This window comes from Meles meles, chromosome X (genome assembly GCF_922984935.1).
Source record: "Meles meles chromosome X, mMelMel3.1 paternal haplotype, whole genome shotgun sequence".
Classification (NCBI taxonomy): domain Eukaryota; kingdom Metazoa; phylum Chordata; class Mammalia; order Carnivora; family Mustelidae; genus Meles; species Meles meles.
The window spans coordinates 39,263,590-39,286,228 of record NC_060087.1 but is presented as its reverse complement, the minus strand read 5'-3'; the positions used below and the strand labels follow the sequence as shown (position 1 = coordinate 39,286,228).

The 22,639-nt window shown below is 43.4% G+C and overlaps 1 protein-coding gene across 3 annotated transcripts in view; it reads left to right on the top strand.

Moving 5' to 3' along the window:
• The window catches only part of EFHC2 (EF-hand domain containing 2), a 186,729-nt gene extending 165,433 nt beyond the window's left edge, over positions 1–21,296 (top strand). For all 3 annotated transcript variants that reach the window (XM_045994580.1, XM_045994581.1, XM_045994582.1), the window contains 2 exons: positions 6,179–6,284; positions 20,760–21,296. In XM_045994580.1, coding sequence (XP_045850536.1) covers positions 6,179–6,284; positions 20,760–20,861 — 208 coding nt within the window. In that variant the 3' untranslated portion in view covers positions 20,862–21,296. The remainder of the gene's footprint in view (positions 1–6,178; positions 6,285–20,759) is intronic.
• Positions 21,297–22,639: the final 1,343 nt, after the last annotated feature.

Sequence of the window (22,639 nt, the reverse complement as noted above, 5' to 3'; positions counted from 1 at the left end):
TCCAGCAAGAGTATTTCCAGCCATATCCTTCCCCACCTCCCAGATCCATTCACAGGAAGCAGCCTCTCTCAGCCCTTGTAGCTATCTCCATAGACATTTAAATAGCAGGCATGTACTACCATTCCTGTTTCTCGTTTTTGGATTCTAATACTAACTTCCTGTTACGGTGCTTGAGAATTTAACATACTATTGGTTCCCATTATTGTTCCTTCTAGATGCCCTTAGGATCTTCTCTTTGTTCCTGGTGGAATTTTGCCAATGGTGTCTTGTGTGTCTGTGCTAGTGGGCATTTAACACTTTACAGACCCTTCTGGTCTGGAGACTCTGTCCTTTGGTTCTAGGAAACTTTCTGTTAATTTATAGTCATTTCCTCCCCTCCATTTGCATTTTTCTCTTGTGAGGACTCCTGTCATTAAGATTTTAGATATCCCAGATTTGAATCTCTTTTTTCCCCAATTTTCTATTTGTCATTATGATAGACTTACTAAGGGATTTCCTCAACATGATATTCTACCTCTTCTACTGGGTCTATTTACTACTGTCAGATTTGTTTTATTCCAAGAACACATGTTAGTCTGAATGATCCTTTTTGGTAGTCTTCTGTTCTTTTTTCATGGATATACTTTATCACTCTTATCTCACCTGTTTCCTTCTGCAACCTCAACTGTATTTGTTTTTCTGATTCCTCTTTTTTTTTTTCTGTTGCCATTTTGGCTTCTGTCTTTTTAATGTTGGAAGGTTTTGCAGGGTGGATCTTATAGATTCATGGGTTTTGCTGCACAGGTCCACCTTGTAGCCCTTATTTTCGTACAGTGATCCCCAGAAGCTGGAATCTGGAAATTTCTCTGGGACCATTCGGAGGATCAAGAGAAGAATCCTATCTTCTCCTGCTGGAATAGGAGGGAGGGTGGAATGAGGGAAAGGAGGTTCATTAAAGCATGGCTGTTGGTGTTCTTGAAATGGGAAAGGGGAAGAAAAGTGGCTGAGAGGCTCAAGTTCAGTGTGTAATGCTCTTCTCTGCCCTCCATTATGCTTCAGCCCCACCCCTGACTGAAGCTCTTTTAGTTGAATTTCTCTAGAAGAGGACAGTATAGAGGAAGGTACTTGGGGCTCCAGCTGCTGTTGCTTTATTCAGGCTTTGAAACAGCCCTTGTTTTCAGTTCCACACCATGTCCCCGCCTCTGTTGGAACCTGCAATCTGCATTCTCAGCATCTCAGAAGTTTTGTGGGCTACACTGGCTAATCTCTAAGTGGCCCCTGCCTCTGCACATTTAGAGTTTAGCTTCCCTTCCTCAGTTCTGCCAAGTCAATTATAAGCCCTGTGTTGGCTTTCCATTGTGCAAGAGATTCTGAAGATTCTTGTCCAATGTTGTCTTTTTTCCAGCTACCATTGTCATTGTGGGCTATTACTTATTTTTATTCCTTCATTATCATCTTGGTGAGATTTTGGTGGGAAAGGGAGATAAATATATTTGTGATCAATCCATCATGATTAACTGCAACTCTGTCCACTTCCCAAGAGCGAAGAATTCTTCCAAGAAGCATTGGCTAGTTTTATCACTTTTAATTGAAAGATTCTTTGTTCTTTTCTCCTTTGCTCATTTTGCCAGGATTTCCATATCCACTGAGATCCTCTAAGACAAAACTGAAAAGGAAAACTTGGAGAATTACACCACTTTAGCTCAACACTTCCTGGAAGCCTCACTCTGGGTCTTTGGAAAGATAAAATCTTTCAAACATTTTTCCTCAGGAAAAAAAAATTTTTTTCTTAAGATTTTATTTGAGAGAGATAAAGAGGGTAAGAGAGTGCAAGAACAAGCCAGAGGGAGAGGGGGGAGAGAATCTGAAGCAGACTCTCACTGAGTACAGAGCCTGGCAAGGGGCTTGATCCCTCAACCACAAGATCATGCCCTGAACCGGAACCAAGAGTGAGCCACTTAACTGACTGAGCCACCCAGGTGCCCCTTTCCTCAGAGAAATTTTATACTTCATTTCTAAGCTGTGTACTCTTCCATTTACAGCGTTTGATCCTTCCCGAATATCATTTGAGTCAGGAATATCCTTTCCAAGTAGTCTTCGAAATGGGTAAATGTTTAGATGTGTTGAGTCTAACAAATCACGAGTTGGGCAGAGGAGAATTCTCGGCCAGGGGCCCACGGGTAACAGGTAGGCAGGGTATAAGCCTTATTGGTAACAAGGTATGATAATAGGGGTTCCAGTGGTGATTCCAGAAATTTTTCTGTAAGTTTCACTTGCCATCGTCCAGGGAAAATGCTGATTTAGGCAGGGGGACTCAGTTAGACAAGAGGAACTTCAGGAAGGCCTTTGGGGTAACAGTAGGCAGGGTATAAGCCTTATTGGTAACAAGGTATGATTATAGGGGCTCCAGTGGTTATTCCAGAAATTTTTCTGTAAGTTTCACTTGCCATTGTCCAGGGAAAATGCTGATTTAGGCAGGGGGACTCAGTTAGGCAAGAGGAACTTCAGGAAGGCCTTTCTGAAGAAGCAACGTTTGAGTGGAGACTTTCCAGGCAAAAACTAGAGGGTGCAAATGCCTCGCACTTCTGGGAGCAATCTTGGCATGCTCAGAGAACAGCAAGAAGGCTAGTATACCTGGAATGTTGCAAACAGAGAGTTTTCAGATGAGACTGGAGAAGGCAGCAGTGACCAGGTTACTCAGGGCTTTTTCAATCCTGATGAGGAGTTCATCTTATGTTCTTGTGGACTGGGAAGCCACTGGAGAGTTCCAAGCAAGGAAGTTATTGATCTGGTGTGTGTTTTAGAAAGTTCATTTGGGTGGAGGGTGGGTCTGCAGCAAAGGTCAGAGTAGAACAGTAAGACCAAACTACAAAGCTATTGTAACCTGGGTAAGAGTTGATGGTGGCTTGAAATTAGTGAGTAGTAGAGGAGGTGGAGAAAAAGAGATTGGTGATCTGCTATGGTGGTAGAACCCACAGGACTGGAGAGTGCATTGTATACGGGGGCTGAGTCTGATGTGACCCTAGTTCTGTTTGGTAGTCTTTTGACTGGCTCCCAAATTACTAGGATATTATATTTCTGAATTCAGAATTGAATTCTGGAACTTCTAGAATTAAATAAGTGTCTCCTATAATTGTTGTAATGGGAATTTACTGACAATTACATTCTGTACTGTAGGAACAGATAGAGAAGCTTGGTTCATTGGTGATCTCATCCAGTCTCCTGGTCTGGTGGCTTTCAATACCATCTATGTGTTAATGGCTCCCACATTTCTATCTTCAAGTCCCACCTCTTCCTTGAATTTCAGACTTCTATGTCCAGCTGCCCCCTTCGCATCAAAATGTAACATATCCAAACCAAACTCTTGATTTTGTTTACCCCAACCTGTAGCCCCTACAGTCCTTCCTATCTCAGTTAGGACAGCTGTATTTTTCCAGTTGGTCAAGCAAAACCCTTGCATTCTCTCTGTCTCTGTCTGTCTCTCTGTCTCTCTGACTCTGTACAATCTTTCAGGAACCCTATACTCAAAGTATATTGAGAATTGGGACACCTGGGTGGCTCAGTCAGTTGAGCATCTGACTCTTGGTTTTGGCACAGATCATGATCTCTAGGTTATGAGATCAAGCCCCATGTTGGGCTCTGTACTTTGCATGGAGTCTGCTTGAGATTCCCTCTCTCCTTCACCCTCTGTCCCAACCCCTTCCCCCGCTCGCTCTCTCTCTAAAACAAACAAATCTTTGAAAATATCTTTCAGAATCGACTACTCCTCAGTGCCCTCCACTGCCCCCACTGCCATCTAGGTCGCCATTATGCCTACTCTGGTCATTGCAGAAGACAGCTAACTGCCCTCGCCACTTTGGCCCTGCTCCTGCATTCTCTTCTCAATGTATCCATGAGAGTGATCTTTAGAAGATATAACTGAGATCCCATAACTGCTCTGTGTACAATATGCTCCAGTGGCTCTTAGTTTTCCTTAGTATGAAAGTCAAAGGCCCTACGTGACCTCATTCTCTGACCTCAGCTCCTACTCAGAGTATTAGGGAATACTTGTCTTCAAGACTCCATGCTAGAGGAAAGTTTCTTACAAAACATCTTTAATTGATTGAGTTTTAGTTCTTCTCCCAAAACACACACAAATAAAAGACATAATGGTCCAGCATTTTGGCTACAAATATTTCCATAAACAGAGCATGTCCTTTCAAGGAGTTCAAATGACAAGCGAGCCAAAATCCAGAGGATAAACAGTGGTAGGGGGCAGCATATTGGAGTTGTATCCCAGAATCCTCAGCCAAAGAAAATGTACACAAAAGAAGAACTGAATTCTCTTTCTCCTCTTCTGATCACTCTGTTTATTCTACTTTGTTTAGATTGACCAGTCTATGTGACTTCATCTTGTAACACTTAAGTTATTACTGCTAATTTGTATTAGTTTATAAATATGAGCTATTATTTTCTTTACTCCTGTCGAGGGGAGGAGGCTTTTGACTGTTTATGAGTATGTTATTTTCCCAAGTTTATTATCACCAGGTTTTCTTTTAAGTAATTATCCCCTGTTCATTCTTGCCACAGTATCTTGTACACCTCACTTGCCAGTTGGAAGGGGACTGTTGAGTTGGAGGTCCTGAGCAGGGCAGGAACCCTGGCAGGGTGCTTGGAACAACACCTTCATCTTGTCCTTCAAAAAATGGTCTGACATGACCAATATATGTTTAGCTTTCAAAATTGGCAGAGTGTGGTGAAATTAAGACTAGGTGGCATTGAGGTATTATACTAAGAAGAATTTCACTTTGTGTTTAGGTCATTCCAACAATTGTGTTTGAAATTACTGGGTCTTAATGGCCAAAACTCTATTATGGTTAAGGTTAAATTTATGCCAGTGTTTTCTTTTAAGTGAAACATGGGCTTAATATTTTTTCTTATAAATTTAAAACAATTCAGATGATACAGAGAGCTCTAAAGCAGAAAGCAAAAAGTAGTCTCTCTTCCCAGAGATAGCGGTTTTAATACTTCACTGTATTGTTGCTAGAATTTTTCTATGCCTTTCTTTTTTTCTTTTTTTTTTTTTTTTAAAGATTTTATTTATTTATTTGACAGAGAGAGATCACAAGTAGATAGAGAGGCAGGCACAGAGAGAGAGAGGGAAGCAGGCTCCCCGCTGAGCAGAGAGCCCGATGCGGGACTCGATCCCAGGACCCTGGGATCATGACCTGAGCCGAAGGCAGCGGCTCAACCCACTGAGCCACCCAGGCGCCCCTTTTTCTTTTTTTTTTAAAGTGGGCTCCACATCCAGTGTGGAGCCCAACACGGGGCTTGATCTCATGACCCTGAGACCAAGATCAGAGCTTAGATGAAGAGTCGGATGTTTAACTGACTGAGCCACCCACGAGCCCCTGTGCCTTTTTATATAAATATATACCTCAAGTGAGATCATATTTCTACATACTGTTTTGTAACCTCCTTTCTGCTCAATAATATATCCTGAACATTTTTCCCTGGACAGCATACGTGGATCTAAATACACCCCTCCCCTTTTTTTTCTTTTAGGGGTGGGGAGGGGCAGAGGGGGAGCAAGAGAGAGAAATATAGCAGGCTCTACACCCAGTGCAGAGCCCAACGCAGGGCTCCTTCTCACAGCTCTGAGATCAAGATCTGAGCTGAAATTAAGAGTCAGACACTTAACCAACTGAGCCACCCAGGCACCCCTAAATAACCCCTTTTAGTGGCTACATCATAATAAATGATAAAGATACCTTTTATTTTTCCTAAAAGTATCTTAGTAAATGCATTGAATCTAGGCTCCCCTTAAAAATTTTAAAAACATGCAATTTAAGAAACGCAAGGTGGTTTTGTTTCAATGACCTCTAGTACCAACCATATTAAATTAAGAGGGCCTGAAAATACTCTGAACAAAACGGTCTCAGTTACTGAATAATAAGCTCGTTTGTTTCTATGGCAACTGCAGCAGATCTTTACTGAACACCTACTAAGTGGCAGCATGACTCCAGGTGCTGGGGACACTGGTAAATTAGCTGTGTGGGATCTCTGCTCACAAAGTTCAAAAAACTAATAAGAAATAAGAAAAATACCAGATATTAAAACCTAACCTGACATTATGTTTTCCAGAATAGCATTTAAGCTGACATTTTGGTCCTGAACTCTGTAGATTGAGTCAAATTATATATTATAATTATATTTTCAGGTTTGAAGACAGTAAAGAACAAATAAATTATGAGTCATTTTTCTGCACCCTGAACTGGAGAATGAATCCAGTGCCCGAATTGGAAGCACCGTCCTACTTGAAAGAGGTAAAATTAACACCGGTTTTAAAAACCAGCTGTGGCTACCTACATTGCATTTTTAATATCCTTTATCTTAAAAATTATTTTTCAGCATAAAACATTAACACCAGGACTTTTGGAAAAAGCACTGATGTATTTCTGGGCATTTGTGTTAAAGGCTAATTCACTTTCCATGCTGAGCAAACATCTGCTCTATAAGAACATGACTTTTCTTCTGCAGCTGAATTTTTTTTAACCTCAGTCGCATCCAATTATATGGAAAATAGGATAATAGGTTACAGTTATAAATAGATATAAACACTGTTATCAAGGGATTCTGCTAACATCATCATGAGCCACGAGAACAAATCTCAAATGGTGCATATGTCAAGAATCCCCAGAATGTCTGTGGATGTGCATACAGGTTTGCCTTGGGTGAAACAGTATAGGATGAGGTGGCGGATGGGGGGGTGGCATTTCACAGTGGAACCAAATTTAAAATAAAAATTCAGTAGAAAAATGCTTGGTTAGGGAAAACAAAGTTCATGTGATCGGGTGGTGCTCTCAACATTGTGGAATTGTCTGAATTCTCTGAGATCTCTTTGGACCAATTGTCTTTAAGGAGTGGGTGGGTGGATGGCCGTTTGTTTATATTTTAACATGCTCCAGAAATTGATTTTCTTGGGAAAGTCCCTTGATAAAGCAAATGTCATGTGATTACTCCCAGAAAAGAGGCATTTATCCCTCCCGGTCTCCGCTGACCAACTCATTCTGGCCTGAACTGGTCTAGTGCCCCTGGGGAGTTCCCTCAGGCATGCGACTCTTCAGGAGTGGCAGGCGGCCTTAGAACTTCCAGATGGTTGGGAGACAGTGGCGGCCTTTGGAGTCCAACACAACTCGGGTTGAATTCTGCTCTACCACTTAGCTGAGTGACTGTGGGTCACGTAACTCGCTCATTTCTAAGTTTAATTCTCAGACAAATCGTGACTAAGTAGGCACACTCAGCAGGTTCTGTGCTCCATGCTGGGGGTCCAGAGATGAAGGTCATTATTGCTACCTTTTGGTCGGGGGGGAGGGGCACCTGATGATGGCGGAATCAATACACTCATGATTAGGAGTGTAGCGTGATACAGCCTGAAGAGGATGGAATGGGAAGAGGAGGAAGCTGTTGGGGCTGGAGGGGCAGGGACAGGGACAGAGGAGTCGGGAGACAGGAAGTCTCCTCAGGGGAGGCCGTGCTTGAAATTTCAGTGACAAATAGGAAGAGTCAGCAAGGGAGGGAAGTGGCATGGTAGGGAAAAGACATTCCCAGCTGAGGCTTTGGGAGAGAGGGGACAGCATGGAGCTTGTGCCGAACCAGAAGGAATTGGTGTGGCTGGAATGAAGGCACGAAGGGAGGAGTGGAAAAGGCTGAGGCTGGGGAGGCCAGCAAGGGAGAGCTTTGAATATTGTCCTACAAGGTCTGGAGACCATGGACAGATTTCAAGGAAGAGAGCCACGTGATCAGCTTGCTCTAGCTGGATGGCAGGTACTTCGGAGAGGGGCCGTGGACACAGGTAGACCCACTGGGAGGCTCTTGATGTCCCATTGTCCCCATAACAGCTGTAAACACTTACCATGTGCTAAAACATTACCCTAAGGCCTGAAAATCTATCAACTAGTTTAACCCTCATAGCAACCCTACGAGGTAGGTGCTCTCAGGGTCCCCATTTTAGAGATGAGGAAGGTAGAGAAATGGCAAGCGTGTGGTAGATTCAAGAATTAGAACTCAGGTCTTTTTCACTGCAAAGAATAAAAAAAAAAACCTCTTCTTTTTTAATGTAATTATTATTGAAGATACTGGATTTAATTAACTAAAATCTGAGATACCATCACAAAAGCAAATCGGTACAGTCATTTGGTAACCTTATTAATTCTCACCCATGCAAATATTTAATGTTGTATGTACAAAGAAAAATCATAGAGTTTTTATTCTCACTTTCTTACTCAGTGTTATAGTACTCTGTATCGTGTATCATCCAAATATTTGTCCCATTAGGACTTTTCTCCAGTCCCCCCAGGGACTCCTGCTCTGAGTCCTGGGCAGTTGGCCTTTATGGGTTGCGTCAATGGGTCCCCCAGTGCCCTGGCCCCAACTGGGTTGGCCAGTGCGACGTACCAGCGAGAGAGGGGAGGGTGGGAGGAGAGGGAAATCCTTTCTGCCCCTGCCAGTTCCCATGGATTTACTGGCTCCTCCATCTAGCTCCCTACCCCTCCAGGCTCCAGTAACCACCATCTCTTGCCCGTTCAGCCCCAGGTGGTGGCACTGGCTCCCTGTTGCCAGTCCTCGAGGGACTGGAGGATCGCCTCTTGCTTTTCCTAAATGCTTCCCACAACTTCATAAATAGTCACATTGTTAAATTCCTTTCAACTTACACAATTTGCTCATGTCCTCTCTTTCCTATGGCACCCTGAATGATGCACACACTTCTTGCTAGATGGTGGCTCCCTTTGTTGTACTTTACCTTAGTTCCTCCTTCCCCTCCTTTTCTGTTCTGCCCAATCCACCATCCAAATGTTCATCTGTATGTTGGGGGCTTCATCACTAATTGTACAAAATATGATTGTACCACATGCATTTATTGGTGGTGTGTTTCTCTTACTTAATGCTACATCATGGGCAATCTCTCTAGTTTAATATGCATAGACCTGAGCCATTCCTTAATAGCTAGCTGTAATATGGATATAGAATAATTTATTCATCCATTTTTCTGTTGATAGAAATTCAAGTTGTTTTTACACTTTTGCCTCTGAAAGCGTGGTAGCTTATTACTTTAATTTTTATTTTCCTGATGACTGAATGTGAATGAAATTTAATGACCCACGGTCAGACTTTTTTCATACCAACCCACCATGCACATATACAGCAGAACCAAAGTTTCATGAAACAATACTATTCTGACTACATGTGGTGCAATGCCATCTTGTCTTTCTTCCTCTGTTCTTTTCTTTCTTCCCTCTTTTCCTTTTCTTCTCTCCCCTCCCCCCACACCCCTTCTTTCTCTCTCTTGAATGTCGTTTGTGAACCATTACATTGATTTAAGGGCCCACAGAAGGTTCACCACCCACACTAGAAGAGAAGCCACCCCATGGGAAGGCCCAAGATTCCCTCTCCCCTTAGCCACCCCTCCCTCATTTTATCCCTTGCATGCTCTGTGCCTGGGACATGACCCTGAGTTCAAATCCTCAGCTCTGTGATTGACCAACTGGGTGACTTTGTGCAAGTCACTCAACCTATCAGGTTTCCTCCCCTCAACAATGGAGATAAGAGTAGTACTTCTGGGGCACCTGGGTGGCACAGACGATTAAGCTTCTGACTCCTGGTTTCAGATCAAGTTGTTATCTGGGCTTATGGGATTGAGCCCCAGTCAGGCTTCCTGCTCAGTGTTGAGTGGGCTTAGGAGTCTCTCTTCCTTTCTCCCCACTCCCGCGCTGTTGTTGGGGGGGAGGGCGGGGATTGTGCATGCATGCACGCTCCCTCTGAAAGAAAGAGAGAGAAAGAAAGAAGAGGGGAGGGGAAGGGAAAGGAAAGAAAGAAAGGAAGGAAGAATAGAACTTCCATCTGGGTGGTTGTGAGGATTGAGTTGATACACGTAAGACACTTATCACCACATCTGTCTAGCAATAAGGGTTTAAATGTTAGCTATTATTATCGTTTGTAAAATGGGGAGGTCTTACTTCCTCAGGTGAGGGTGCTGGGCTTTGAGCAGTCACCTTCCAAGGCTAAGAGCAGCAATTCTATCTTTAAAGGTAGGAGAACAGTGGGGAACAGAAACGTAGCATCAGAGAAAGGGCCCGTGCTTCAGCAGTGGGCTCTTCCAGTTGTTACTCATATACAGTGAGAACTTTACTCTTTGGGTCTCTTCTCAGCTCGACTAGAAGCAGCCTAGAAGCAGTCCAGTCTGTGGGAGACATTTGGAAGGGGCCATTTCTTTCCTTCCGGTTTAAGAAAGACAGGAACATAGGTATAAAATGGTACCAATTTAACTTAATAATGAGAACGTAACTAGATCCCAAAGTCTACAGCACTCTGGTATTCCTAAGCTTGTTATTGTTTCATAAAGAGGATATAAGATAGCTTGGGAATGTTACCAGCGAGTCTATAATCTCATGTGAAAATATTCAGTGGGAATGGGTTGAGCACGCTCTTGCATAGTTGATAGAGCACAATCAGTAGTGAGAAGTATAGTCTCTCCTGAACCATGTAAGTGTGCTTAAATGTTCCTGTCCGATGATGCCTGGAGACACTCGGGTCAGAGCCCGCTGTACAGTTTGGGTTCTCCAGGAAGCAGGTGGAGTTTAATGTGCGAAAGGTTTATTTGGGAGTGTTCTTGGGATCAGTACCTGTGGAAGGGAGAGGAAGGACACAGGAGTGGGCGGAGGGAGAAATTGAGGCAGCCCACAGAGTTCTGGAGCTAGAATGGCCTTTCAGAGCTGTCCTAAGATGGGCCACAATGGCTTGGCCTTTATCCCTGTGCTTGCTTTAGGAAGGGGGTTGACCTTGGGTAATGTGACACTTTGCTGCCAAGACCGCTCTATAGCCGAGGCCATCCCTGAAGGGGGACTCTCGGCAGCTGGGCCACCAAGTCCTTCCTCAAGGGGATCCTGGGTGGTACATCCTAGCTCAGCAACCAATTGTTCTTGAAGCTCTTGTTTTCAGTTTTTATTAAAAATAATTAGCGTACAGTATTGTATTAGTTTCAGGTGATTTATGCACATTGCACAATGGTCACCCAGTTAGCTACCATCTATCTGTCACCATACAATGCTATTGACTATATTCCCTCTGCTGTACATTACTCCCCTCTCTTAGCTATTTTATAACTGGAAGATTGTATGTCTTAATTCCTTTTGCCTATTTCGTCCATTCCCCCCCCCCCTTCGGCACCCATCCATTTGTTCTCTGTAGCTATGAGTCTGTTTCTGTTTTATTTGTTTGGTTGGTTTTTTTAAATTCTACATATAAAAGAAGTCATAACAGTACTTGTCTTTTTCTGTCTGATATATTTCATTTAGCATAATGCCTTTGGGGTCCATCTATGATGTTGAAATGGCAGGATTTCCTTCCTTTTTTATGCCTGAATAATATTCTCTTTTACATATGTCCTGCAGGGTTGTTTTTTTTTTTTTTAATCTGTTCATCAACTGATGGACACTTAGGCTGATTCCATATCGTGGGTATTTTATTTTATTTATTTTTTATTGTTTTAAAGATTTTTATTTATTGAGAGAGAAAGCACAAGCAGGGGGAGCAGCAGGCAGAGGGAGACGCAGACTCCCCGCTGAACAGGGAGCCCAACACAGGGCTCAATCCCAGGACCCTGGGATCATGACCTAAGCAGAAAGCAGACACTTAACCAACTAAGCCACCCAGATGCCCCATATCATGGCTATTTTATTTTATTTTTATTTTTAAAATATTTATTCGAGAGACGGAGAGAACACAGGCAGAGAGAGAGGGAGAAACAGACTCCCTACTGAGCTGGGAGCACGAAGTGGGGCTTCATCCCAGGACCTGGATTGTGACCTGAGCTGAAGGCAGATGCTTAACCATCTGAGCCACCCAGGCACCCCGTGGCTATTTTTTTTTAAAGATTTTATTTATTTATTTGACAGACAGAGATCACAAGTAGGCAGAGAGGCAGGCAGAGAGAGAGGAAGGGAAGCGGGCTCTCTGCTCAGCAGGGATGTGGGGCTCGATCCCAGGACCCTGGGATCATGACCTGAGCAGAAGGCAGAGGCTTTAACCCACTGAGCCACCCAGGCGCCCCACCCTGTGGCTATTTTAAATAATGCTGCAGTGAATATAGGGGTGCATATGTCTTTTTAAATTCCTGTTTTCATTTTCTTCCAATAAGTACCTACTAGTGAAATTGCTGGATCGTAGGGTAGTTCTATTTCTAATTTTTTGAGGAACCTCCATACTGTTTTCCACAGTGACTGTACCAATTTCCATTCCCACCAAGAGTGCATTTTCTCCATGTTCTCACCAATACTGTTATTTCTTACCTTTGTTATAAAAGCCATTCTGACAGGTGACAGCTGATATCATTGTGATTTGGATTTGCATTTCCCTGATAGTGATGTCGAGTATCTTTCTGTGTACCTGTTGGCCATCTGGTGTCTTCTTTGGAAAATTGTTTATTCAGGTCTTCTGCCTATTTTTTAAATCATATTGTTTGGTTTTTTGATACTGCATTTTATGAGTTCTTTATGTATTTAGGATGTTAACGCCCCGTCAGGTACGTCATTTGCAAATGTCTTCTCCCCTTTGGTATTGCCTTTTCTTTTTTTTTTTTTTATTTTAAGATTTTATTTATTTATTTGACAGAGATCACAAGTAGGCAGAGAGAAAGGGGGGAAGCAGGCTCCCCGCTGAGCAGAGAGCCCAATGCGGGGCTCGATCCCAGGTCCCTGAGATCATGACCTGAGCTGAAGGCAGAGGCTTAACCACTGAGCCACCCAGGCGCCCCGGTATTGCCTTTTCATTGATGGTTTCCTTTGCCATGGAAAAATGTTTTAGTTTGATGTTGTCCCACTTGTTCATGTTTGCTTTTACTGTCTCTGAAGCCTTTGCTGATTGTTCTTGGCATCAGCTGGGAGCCTGGCAGTGCAGCACAGCCCCATCCCCAACCCTACCCCCCTATCACTGCCTGATCTTTTGCCCATGGTGGGGAGTTGTCAGGAGAGCAGTTAATCCTGGAAGAGGTCAAGGAGGAGCCAGACCAGCTGTGGAGGCCAGTTGGGCACAGAAAACCTCTTGCTTAGAACTCTGGGGATTGCCAACATTTGGGGAGGTTGTCCCCACCAAAAAGTCACATGTGGGACTTTAGGACGAGATCCCCCAGGTTGTGAACATGACCCAGCCCTGAGGGTGACGTGAGAGATTCGAGTTCTGTTGAGAGCAAGGGATGGCATGTCCGTGTTAATGGACAGGACAGATGGTTGGAGTAGAGATTTAGGCTGTCTTCCCAGGCTAACCTGATTACTTGCAATGTATGGGGTGATCAGGGAGGGACTGGAAAAGAGGAACAGGACTGGTGGCTTCAGCCAGCCAGGGGCTGAGTAGGAGGTTGGTCTGGTACACCACACATGGGATTGGAAAAGCAGGACATCTCTCCGAAACAGGGAGCACAGTGATGGGGGTCCCTGAAGTTAGCACTATTCAGCAATGAAAGGAAGCCAGTCTGTAGGCTTGAACTAAGCCTTCAGTACCCCACCCAGAGGACAGAGCTGGCTAAGTCCCTTTACCAGTGAGGTTCCAGTGGGAAGTATACATACACAACACACTCAAAGGAGTCAGGGATATGGACTGAATGAAGGGAATGTTGCCAGAGGAGTGGCTGGGGTTACAGGAACCCGATCAGGGACTAACAAGAGCAGGAAACCATTACCATCCATAGGTCTGAAGAAGCAGAGTGGGACAAGTGGTAGTGGAGCCCAGTGGAGCAGTGGCAGCAGGTAGTCGCAGGTAGCCACTGCCAAACCATAGCCAGGCAGGGAGGGAGCAGAGGGAGGGGAAGTAGAATCAATAGCCTGATCTCTTGCTGCTTCCCACTGTCTAGACCCACTGAGCAGCCAGGAAATAAGGAAGCTCAGTGAGTGATGCGGTCCACAGAGGGTGGCCTCCCAGGGATGTGAGCTGGGAAGAGGAAAGAAGGCAGAAAATGGATCTTCTGGGGGCCAGTAGAGAATGACCCAGCACAGTCTGTTGCCAGAATAAAAACTTGGGCTCAGGCAAACAGACCTCACAACCAGGGTATGAGGCCAGGTCCAGATAATAGCTCCCGGTACTTGGTCCACTGGATGTCAGGACTGGTCCCCCGGACTCAGGTGGGGCTCCCCTGCATGTGATGGCTAGGTGGTCTCAGCTAATAGGGCTGGGGTCTAAGAACAAACCAGTGAAATTTACAAAGAGGACAATGGTCTGTAGCTCATCTAGCTTTGATTAGCCCTTTGGTGAGCAATTTCCCTACATAGCTGGGCATAAGCTGACTGTCATCCACCATCTGACTCTTGACTGTGGCCTGTAGCCTTAATTCTCAGGAGCTCCCTTGGCTGGGCCTCTGCCTGCCTCCCACAGTGGCCCATGGTGAGCCACCGGGGCTGTAACTGACCTCCTACTCCTTGTGTGATGATCTACGGTTCCAGCATGTTGCCCTGGCGCTGTCAAAGCCTGGAGACCCCATTTCCATTCTGTTGTGCTTGCTCACAGATGGTGGCTGTTAAACTGGCAGAATAGGGCCCGCAGTTTAGAGCCTATCTGGTTAATCTCCGAAGCCACGTTTTAAAAAATAACACTAAATTGGTTCTCGTATAAACTTTATAACTTGCACTGTGTGACTGGCGTCTTATCTTTTGACATTTCTGAGAAAAAAATGGATGTGGCTTCATTTTATGAGCACTGTAACTGCCAGACCATTAGCCATGTACTCTGCAGCCCTCTCTTGCCACAAAGGGTGACATATGGCCTTGGCATGGGGAGCAGGGGGCTGCTCGGGTGCACCTTGGGATACGTCATTGGACACCCCACTTGGGAAAGATCTTCTTTTCACATTTAGAGCATGGACTATCCTGTGATGTTTCATTGTCCCAATCCTGTGAAATTTAAGTATTCTTCCCAATTTGTAGACAGGAAGCTGAGACTCAAAGGCATTCCTAAAGGTAAAGATTATATAGTTAGGGGCTATTGCCAGCTCTAATAAATAAGCAGTTATTTCTAAGAGTTGAGGTTGAATTTAGCAGTTGAAATTAAAGACTATTAGTCATTCTCATTAGATTTCAAAAGTAGCTGATAAACACAGACCAGTTACCTAACACAAAACTGTGACCTAGTAGGGAACGATTCTGCCAGAATCCACTTTGATTCAAAGTACGGGACGAGGTCATCTTGAATCATATGCAGAAGCCTACCACTAGAGCTCAGCAAAAATTCCTGTCCTCTTGGAAGCTTTATTTACCCTGGAAGGCAGCTTCAAGGAAAGGTTTCTTGTTTAAAGGCCACACCTGTGTTTTAGCTACACTCACACAGATGACAGCTCCGTTGAAGCTTTGTCTAGGGCGGTGGGAAGTGACTGGGACATACTGGCATTATAGTAAAGACAGAAATGCTTAGGCATATAGGCAAATCTCCAGGGTTTTGTTGTTGTTGTTGTTGTTGTTTTGTGTGTGTGTGTTTTTTTTAATCAATGAGCTTTTCCTTATGACATCTCAATGCTCTTGATTATCTCAACAAATATTTGCAAAATTTCTTCCCCCAATTAATTTCCCTTTGATTCATGGAAATTTTAAATTGTTTCTACAACTTGGTCAATTGAATTACTTCTGAGGTCACGTCAACCTATTAGAAGGCAGTAAATCCAAGAAAACCACAATTTAGTTCCATACACCCTACTGGACTTGTCTACAAATTCATAGACGTTTCCTATAGAGACGTCTTTTTTTTTTTTTTTGAGCATGGGGAGGGGAATAATAGTGAAATCACTAACATGATTCCATCAGCCTTACATTTGGGAGGAATAAAAATAACCTTGTTTCAGTGAAGCGTGGAATTTAATTGGCTCCCGAGCTTTTCCCCCTCATGCATCTGGTGGCCAGTACTACAGTAGAAAATTTTAAACTAGAAGGAGACATAATCCAATTAAATTTCCTTTTAAAAATGTCAAAGCAAATAAATCCAGAGCTCATGAGCTCACACACAGCTTTGCTATTCTCACTGGGCAGCTGCTGTTCACTGGGTTCCCAGCCAGTGTGCCATCTTTGCTTCAAGGTTGTATGATTTTACAGATCAGCAGCTACATTTTTTTCCACCGTTGATGAACAAGTAATTTATTGCCAACTTCTTTGACATGGTCCGTAGCTTTAGTCAAAGCCAGCATGGAAGATGCCGTGGGGCCCCCTTGCAGACAATGATTCCCAGCCATTTTGGAGTCGTGACTGTGCATCGTTGTTGAATTCTGCTCTGCATCTCATAGTCCTTCCTCCTTCCAGAAAATATTCCTTTGAAGGAAATTGAATTTAGTTTTGGGCTTGGAGCGCCATCTCTTGAGTTACCTGGAAGTCACAAAGGAGACTCTGGATCCACCCACCAGTTTGTCAGGAAGTTGCTGTGTTCTGAGCTGTGCTGTGACTTTCCTAGACATTTTGTTAATTCTCATAAACACAGAATCACACGGTGTGGTGTCTTTGTTTGACTTCCTCAAGAAGCTGACGTGGAGATAAGGATTCGAGTGTATATAGATTGTGAGGAGGATGGAGGGAAGACTATTAAGGAAGCAGGGAATGAAGAGTAGAAGGGAAGGAGCTACCACAGGGCTTAGCCTCAAACCAGTAACACATGTTGGTGACTGGTGCTTAATGCCTCTGGGAAACTCAGGGATCCAGTGACCTACATGGACTCAGCGTTTTCCCACCCAAAGCGCAAGGGGGGTGAACTATTCATGAATCAGCTCCTGTCAGTCATGGGTGAGAGCTGCTCCTGACGAGGGGGGAAAAGAATGAATTCCCGGGGTACTGGTGGCATGTCACAGGGGCAGCCAAAGTGGGCCTCAGAGGCCAAAGAAAAGCTTTCAGGCAGAGGAACACGAGTGCTGAAACTCAGGCCGGTGAGGGCCAAAGTGGAAAGGGTGAGAATTTCAGGAGGGGCGCTGGCACAGCCTGCTGTGCACAGATATTTAAGATGGCGGATATGCACAGTCAGGAGGCTGTTTTACAGAAACTCCAGCAGCTCATCCTCATCTGGAAGGGGAAGGATCGGCAGCTGTGGATGGGCTCTCCTCTTGTAGAATTACCACACAGTTATTTCCATTCCCAATGTACGTGCGCTGCAGGGAATACAATCTGACCTGCACTTTTCTGCTCGTTTTGTGGTGTAGCATGAATAAAAGGTCAGTGAACACAAAGAATATTTTTATTCACTGCCCAGATTGTCATTAATATTATGTAACGCAGAATATTTGTGGATTTATTAGAACAGTTAAGCAGTGGGAGTGTGGGGTTTCTCGTGTCACCAAAGACCTCTTTATTTTGTGGAGAGTTTGCCCATGTGACTTCTTTAGATGGACCCAATTACAGGCAAGACTATGAAGAAGATACATTTGCCCTCTACTTTATCGTCGCCTCCCCTCTGCTGAGTTGCTTAAATCCTATCTTCTGTTTTCCCACCATCCTTTGGATCTCAATTTAATTTCTGTTCATCCCTTTAAACCAGTACCCGTGAAAATCTCCTTAAAATTGGGGGTTGGCTACAATTCTGGTTCCAATTCCAATATGTGGGTTTTTTTTTTTCCCACATACCAAACAATTCTCGACACTAGCTGAGGGTCCTACAATTCAACTCAGTTCTAACTTGATCCATTCAGAGACAACATCAGATCCCACGGGGTTTAAGGGCTCAGTCCCACAAGATTGTCCATTCCCCCCGCCCCCTTCAGACACCAGCTTATCACCTGTGCTTCTGATCCACTGGCTGTAGATGAGAGGTTCCCATGACCCCTCCCTGGGTTCAATGAATTTGCCACAGCAGCTCACAGAACTCAGAGAAACATTTTATTTCCTATATCACTGATTTATTATAAAAAGATGGAACTCAGAACAGCCCGGGTGGTACTGGTGCATAGGGGGATGTAGAGGGAAAGAGTGGGGAGTTTCCAACCTCTGTGTGCATGCCACATTCCCAGAATCTCCACATGTTCCTGCCAACCCAGAAGCTCTCCAGTTCCTCTCCTTTTCGGTTTTTATGGAGGCTTATTACAAAGGCACGATTGATAAAATCATTGACCATTGGTGATTGACTCAACCTCTAGCTCTATCCCTGGAGGTCAGGGGGATGATACTGAAAGTTCCAGCCCTCCACTTACAAAGTCTGTTACCCTAGCAACCAGCCCCCATCCCTTGGTACTTTTCAAAAATGTCTCATTAACATCACATAAGGCACCTTATTCCTCTCATCATCTTGAAAATTTCAAAGGTTTTAGGAGCTCTGTGCCAGAAACAGGGACGAAGACCAAATATACATATCTTATTATGAATCACAATAGCGTATTGGCAGTATATAGGTTCCGGGTTCCTCAACCCCTGCAAACATGCCTGTGACATTTATCAGGTATTGGGGCAGAAGAAGTCCCTCCCACCTGGATCCTAGAGATTAGTGACAGGGAAGTCAAATCCAGGGAAGTGGTATTGATTCTAGAGAGAGAGCATAATGGGACTGGAGCATCAAGAAAGCATTGAATGAGCCATGGGATTTAAAGTGATCAAGATGTAAAGAAATGGACTGTTGTGGTCTTTTCATCTCAGATCATCCTTCATCTCAAACCTCAAGATATTTACTTGTGTTTCATTTTGTCCAAGTCTGGCTTATTGCTAACAAATTTAATTCTCCTCTCCAAAGTCTTGAGTTGCCGTTATTCCAACGTGAGTCCCTCAGTTTCTTTCTCTTTTATTGTTAGACGTCAAATCATGATTCCTTGCTCAAAAATAAGACACTTTTGCTGCCTAATGAAGAAGCTATGAGGGAAGGACCTTCTAGAACTGGCCTGTTTCATGAAAGAATCCATTCCCCCGATAATTTCTTTGCAATGATATGCGTTGCATAATGTATTTTATTCTTTTTGTATTGAAAATTCTCATTAAAAAAAAAAAAAAACCTATCCAGGAAGAGTGATTTTGAATGCATATATTTGTATTATATTCTTCTATAAAATGATCAAATCTAAAAACACCATTTAAGAGCAAAAATTGCTCTAAGTTTTGTAATGAAATTTCCGAGGACATGTTGAATAGTCAAATGACTGTTAATTAAAATATATAATTTTGTGTGTGTACATATATGTATGTGTATATATGTACATACACACACAGCGATTTACTGCTTTTTGGTGTAGGAAGGACATTTCACTAAGTTCCATGTGGTATAAATATGCCTTAGGCCTTGATTTAGGTTTCATCCATCTGGATGGCCATTTCCTTCTTTACACAGCCAGTTGGTGGATTGGGCTCAACTTCCAATGTCTGGCAGGAGGCATTCTTTTTCTTTCTCTCTCTCTCCCTTCCTTCCTTCCTTCCTTCCTTCCTTCCTTCCTTCCTTCCTTTCTTTTTTTGAGAGAGCACATGTATGTGTGTGCACGCGGGGTGAGGGTGAGGGCAGATGGAGACGGAAAGAGAATCCTAAGCAGGCTCCATGCCAAGCGCAGAGCCTCATGCACATCTCGATCTCACAACCTTGAGATCATGACCTGAGCAGAAACCAAGAGTCGGCCACTTAACGGACTGAGCCACCCAGGCGCCCAGGAGGCATTCTTGAGAAGGAAAAGGTGTGTCACTTCAAGAACAACATTGTTCTCTACTCAGCTTTTCTAGAGGAAAATGGTAGCATCAAATGTAGCCATGCAAGATGAGAGCTGGCTGCTTCCAGATTGGTCCAGGCTGCCAGGCTTTGGAGGGCAGCTCAGCAGATGAGCAGAACTCTGGATCCTCATGGCTGGGGTTACAGTCCAGGCTCCTCTGCTTATTGAAAGTTTCTTGGACAAGCAACTTAACCCTTCTATGCCTCAGTTTCCTTTTCTGTAAATAGGTATCATAATAAAACCTGACTCTTAGGGTTTTCTGTGATAAAAACTTTAAAAAGTACCTTTACATAGTACATAGCTAATAAATTTATTAGCAGTTCAGATTAGTGTAGCTAGCAGTTCAGATTTTAATAACCGAGGTCTTAATAAAGCATTGCGGGAGTTAACAGTGAAATAATGCTGCGTAACAACCCACCCCCCCAAATTTCAGTGGTTCTCAACGATGGACATGTATTTTTCTCATCCATGGGCCTGTAAGTCGGCTGGCCTTGATCCACCCATGTCCTTTTTTTTTTTTTTTTTTTAATTTTATTTATTTGACAGAGGGAGAGGCAGCGAGAGACAGAATACAAGCTGGGTAGTGGGAGAGAGAGAAGCAGGCTTCCCACTGAGGAGGCAGCCCGATGTGGGGTTCGATCCCAGGACCCTGGGATCATGACCTGAGCCAAAGGCAGAGGTTTAACGACTAAGCCACCCAGGCGCCCCCACCCATGCCCTTTTGAGAGCAGTAGCACGTTGGGCCACGTTCTCATGGCAGTGACAGAGGGACAGTAGGTTAGGCCAAACCATCCAAGCATGTTAGAGCCTTGTTTGGGGTATATCTGCTAGCATTATGTAGGCCCAAGCCAGTCATGTGGCCAAGCCCACATCACAGGACAGGAAAACAGACTCCACAGGAGGGTCTGCACAGTCGCATGGCAAAAAGCAGGGGTGTACAATTCCACCACATGGAGGGATGAAGACATGAGCGTTAAAAATTCAGTCTACGTCTGCCTTGAGAATAAGCTACATATCAAGAGCTTAGATAACAATAAGAAACCATTCAATGTTGCATGTACAAGACCGCACTTTGACATGTGGCTATAATTATATCCGTCTTTGGTTCTTTTCCTAGAGATGTGAAGATGAGTGGCTCGGAATGCCGTCACCTATCCCCGCGAAATACATTAACTACGTACGCCTTTTAAAGGATGTGTTCGGCTTAGAGGAGGAGTAGCCATATGCCAGTTTCGGGCAACTCCCTTTGATTTCCTGCTCTCATTTCACTAAGTTTATTTCAGTAGATATAATTTCATTTAAAAAAAAAAAACAAGGTTCATATTGAATTGAAATCCATAGGTCACAGTTAAATCCCTTTTGTCATTTTAGTTTTTCAGAACATCTGAAATACACTACTGATGTGCCAGCATTATTAAAAATGCCATTTAAAGAAACGTCAAACATTTTTATTACATGTCTGATTTATTAATACCAAAGAATCTGACGGTAATTTTCTATCCAACATAATTTGATTCATTGCAACACAAAAAGAAAATTACTTTTGACAGCTATACATGACAATATAAAATCAAATTATATCTGAGCAATAAGTTGTGATTCTATTAAACATTTTTTGAAATCTTTTTGACACATGTTTATTACTTATATAATTAAATTTTGTAGCAACCCACCTTATCAAAATAATCCTTAGACCTCTCTAGAGTGAATGTATTTTCTGAAATTAGCAAAGCTATGAGAAGGACTCCTGCCCTTGCCCCACAACACACACACACACACACACACACACACACACACACACACACACACACACACTTAGTTTGGGAGAGAAATTGAAACATGTGCAGGGTTTAGATTTTTAATGCCCATTTTATATCTAAAGTTAGCTGTTATCTTAGGAATATATGCATGTATATATAATTATAGTATGACCAAAAAATGTTTTATGTCTCAAATATGTAGGGATGTGAATGCTGAAGATTTTGAGAGATCTTTTTTGGTCCATTCTCCACACACACATACCACCCACCCCAGAGGTTTAAATATTCTAGGACTGTAGCATGTTTCCCTCCTGCCTTTCTCTGGTTCTATTTTGATGTTTCTTCTAGGCCTATATGTTCTGAGTCTCAGCAGAACTTTTGTCATGTAGTGTATATTTGATGAAAACTTCTCACCATTGACCTCTGGGAATTCACTGTGAGAACTTTGCCCCCAATCTACCCCAGTCTCCAGTGTTGGATGCTGTGTACCCTAACTCTGGGTGCCTGGTGTTCTCAGACACAAGGAGAAGCCTATGGGAAAGGGGGGCTTCCACAGTTACCTTTTGGGGATGGCTTAGAGGAGGGGAAAAGGAACTAATGACATGTCAGGGGCCCCTGCCACTTCATTACTCCTACATTCCACTTTTGTGGCATCTTGCCTAGAAATGAGCTGGCTTCTTGGCACTCAGAGGTACCAGTTTGGTCGACAACAATGGCTCTTTCTTTCTTTTTTTTTTCTTTTCTCTTTTTTTATTCGAAGATGATCAATAAACTATTTCTATATATAAACGTAGGTTCATTCTCCATGTGCCTCAGTTAGAATACACCCCAAAGGACTTTCCAATAAACTGGAATACTCAACTTATACACTAGAATCATTTACCCATAAAATCTAATTTTGATTCCTTGATTTTTATGCTAGGTTTGTATTACTGGTTTTTTTGTTTTGTTTTGTTTTTTCAAGACAACTGACAGTGCCAAGCCATTTTGTCACTTTAAGATTTTTCATTCCCCAGAGAGCAAGCTTTTAGAAGGATGAACTTTCTCTGGAACTTTTCAGGCTGACACATTTGTCACTTACCTATTCAACTCTTCAGTCAGTTGTCTTTCCCTCAAGATTTTAAATACGTAGATAATTTAGCCCTTGTACAGACTTGTGATACAGTTCACTTGAGAAGTGGGAAGAGAAGAGGAGAAGCAGCAAACCAATGAAACGTTCCTGAGTTTGTGGGATGAC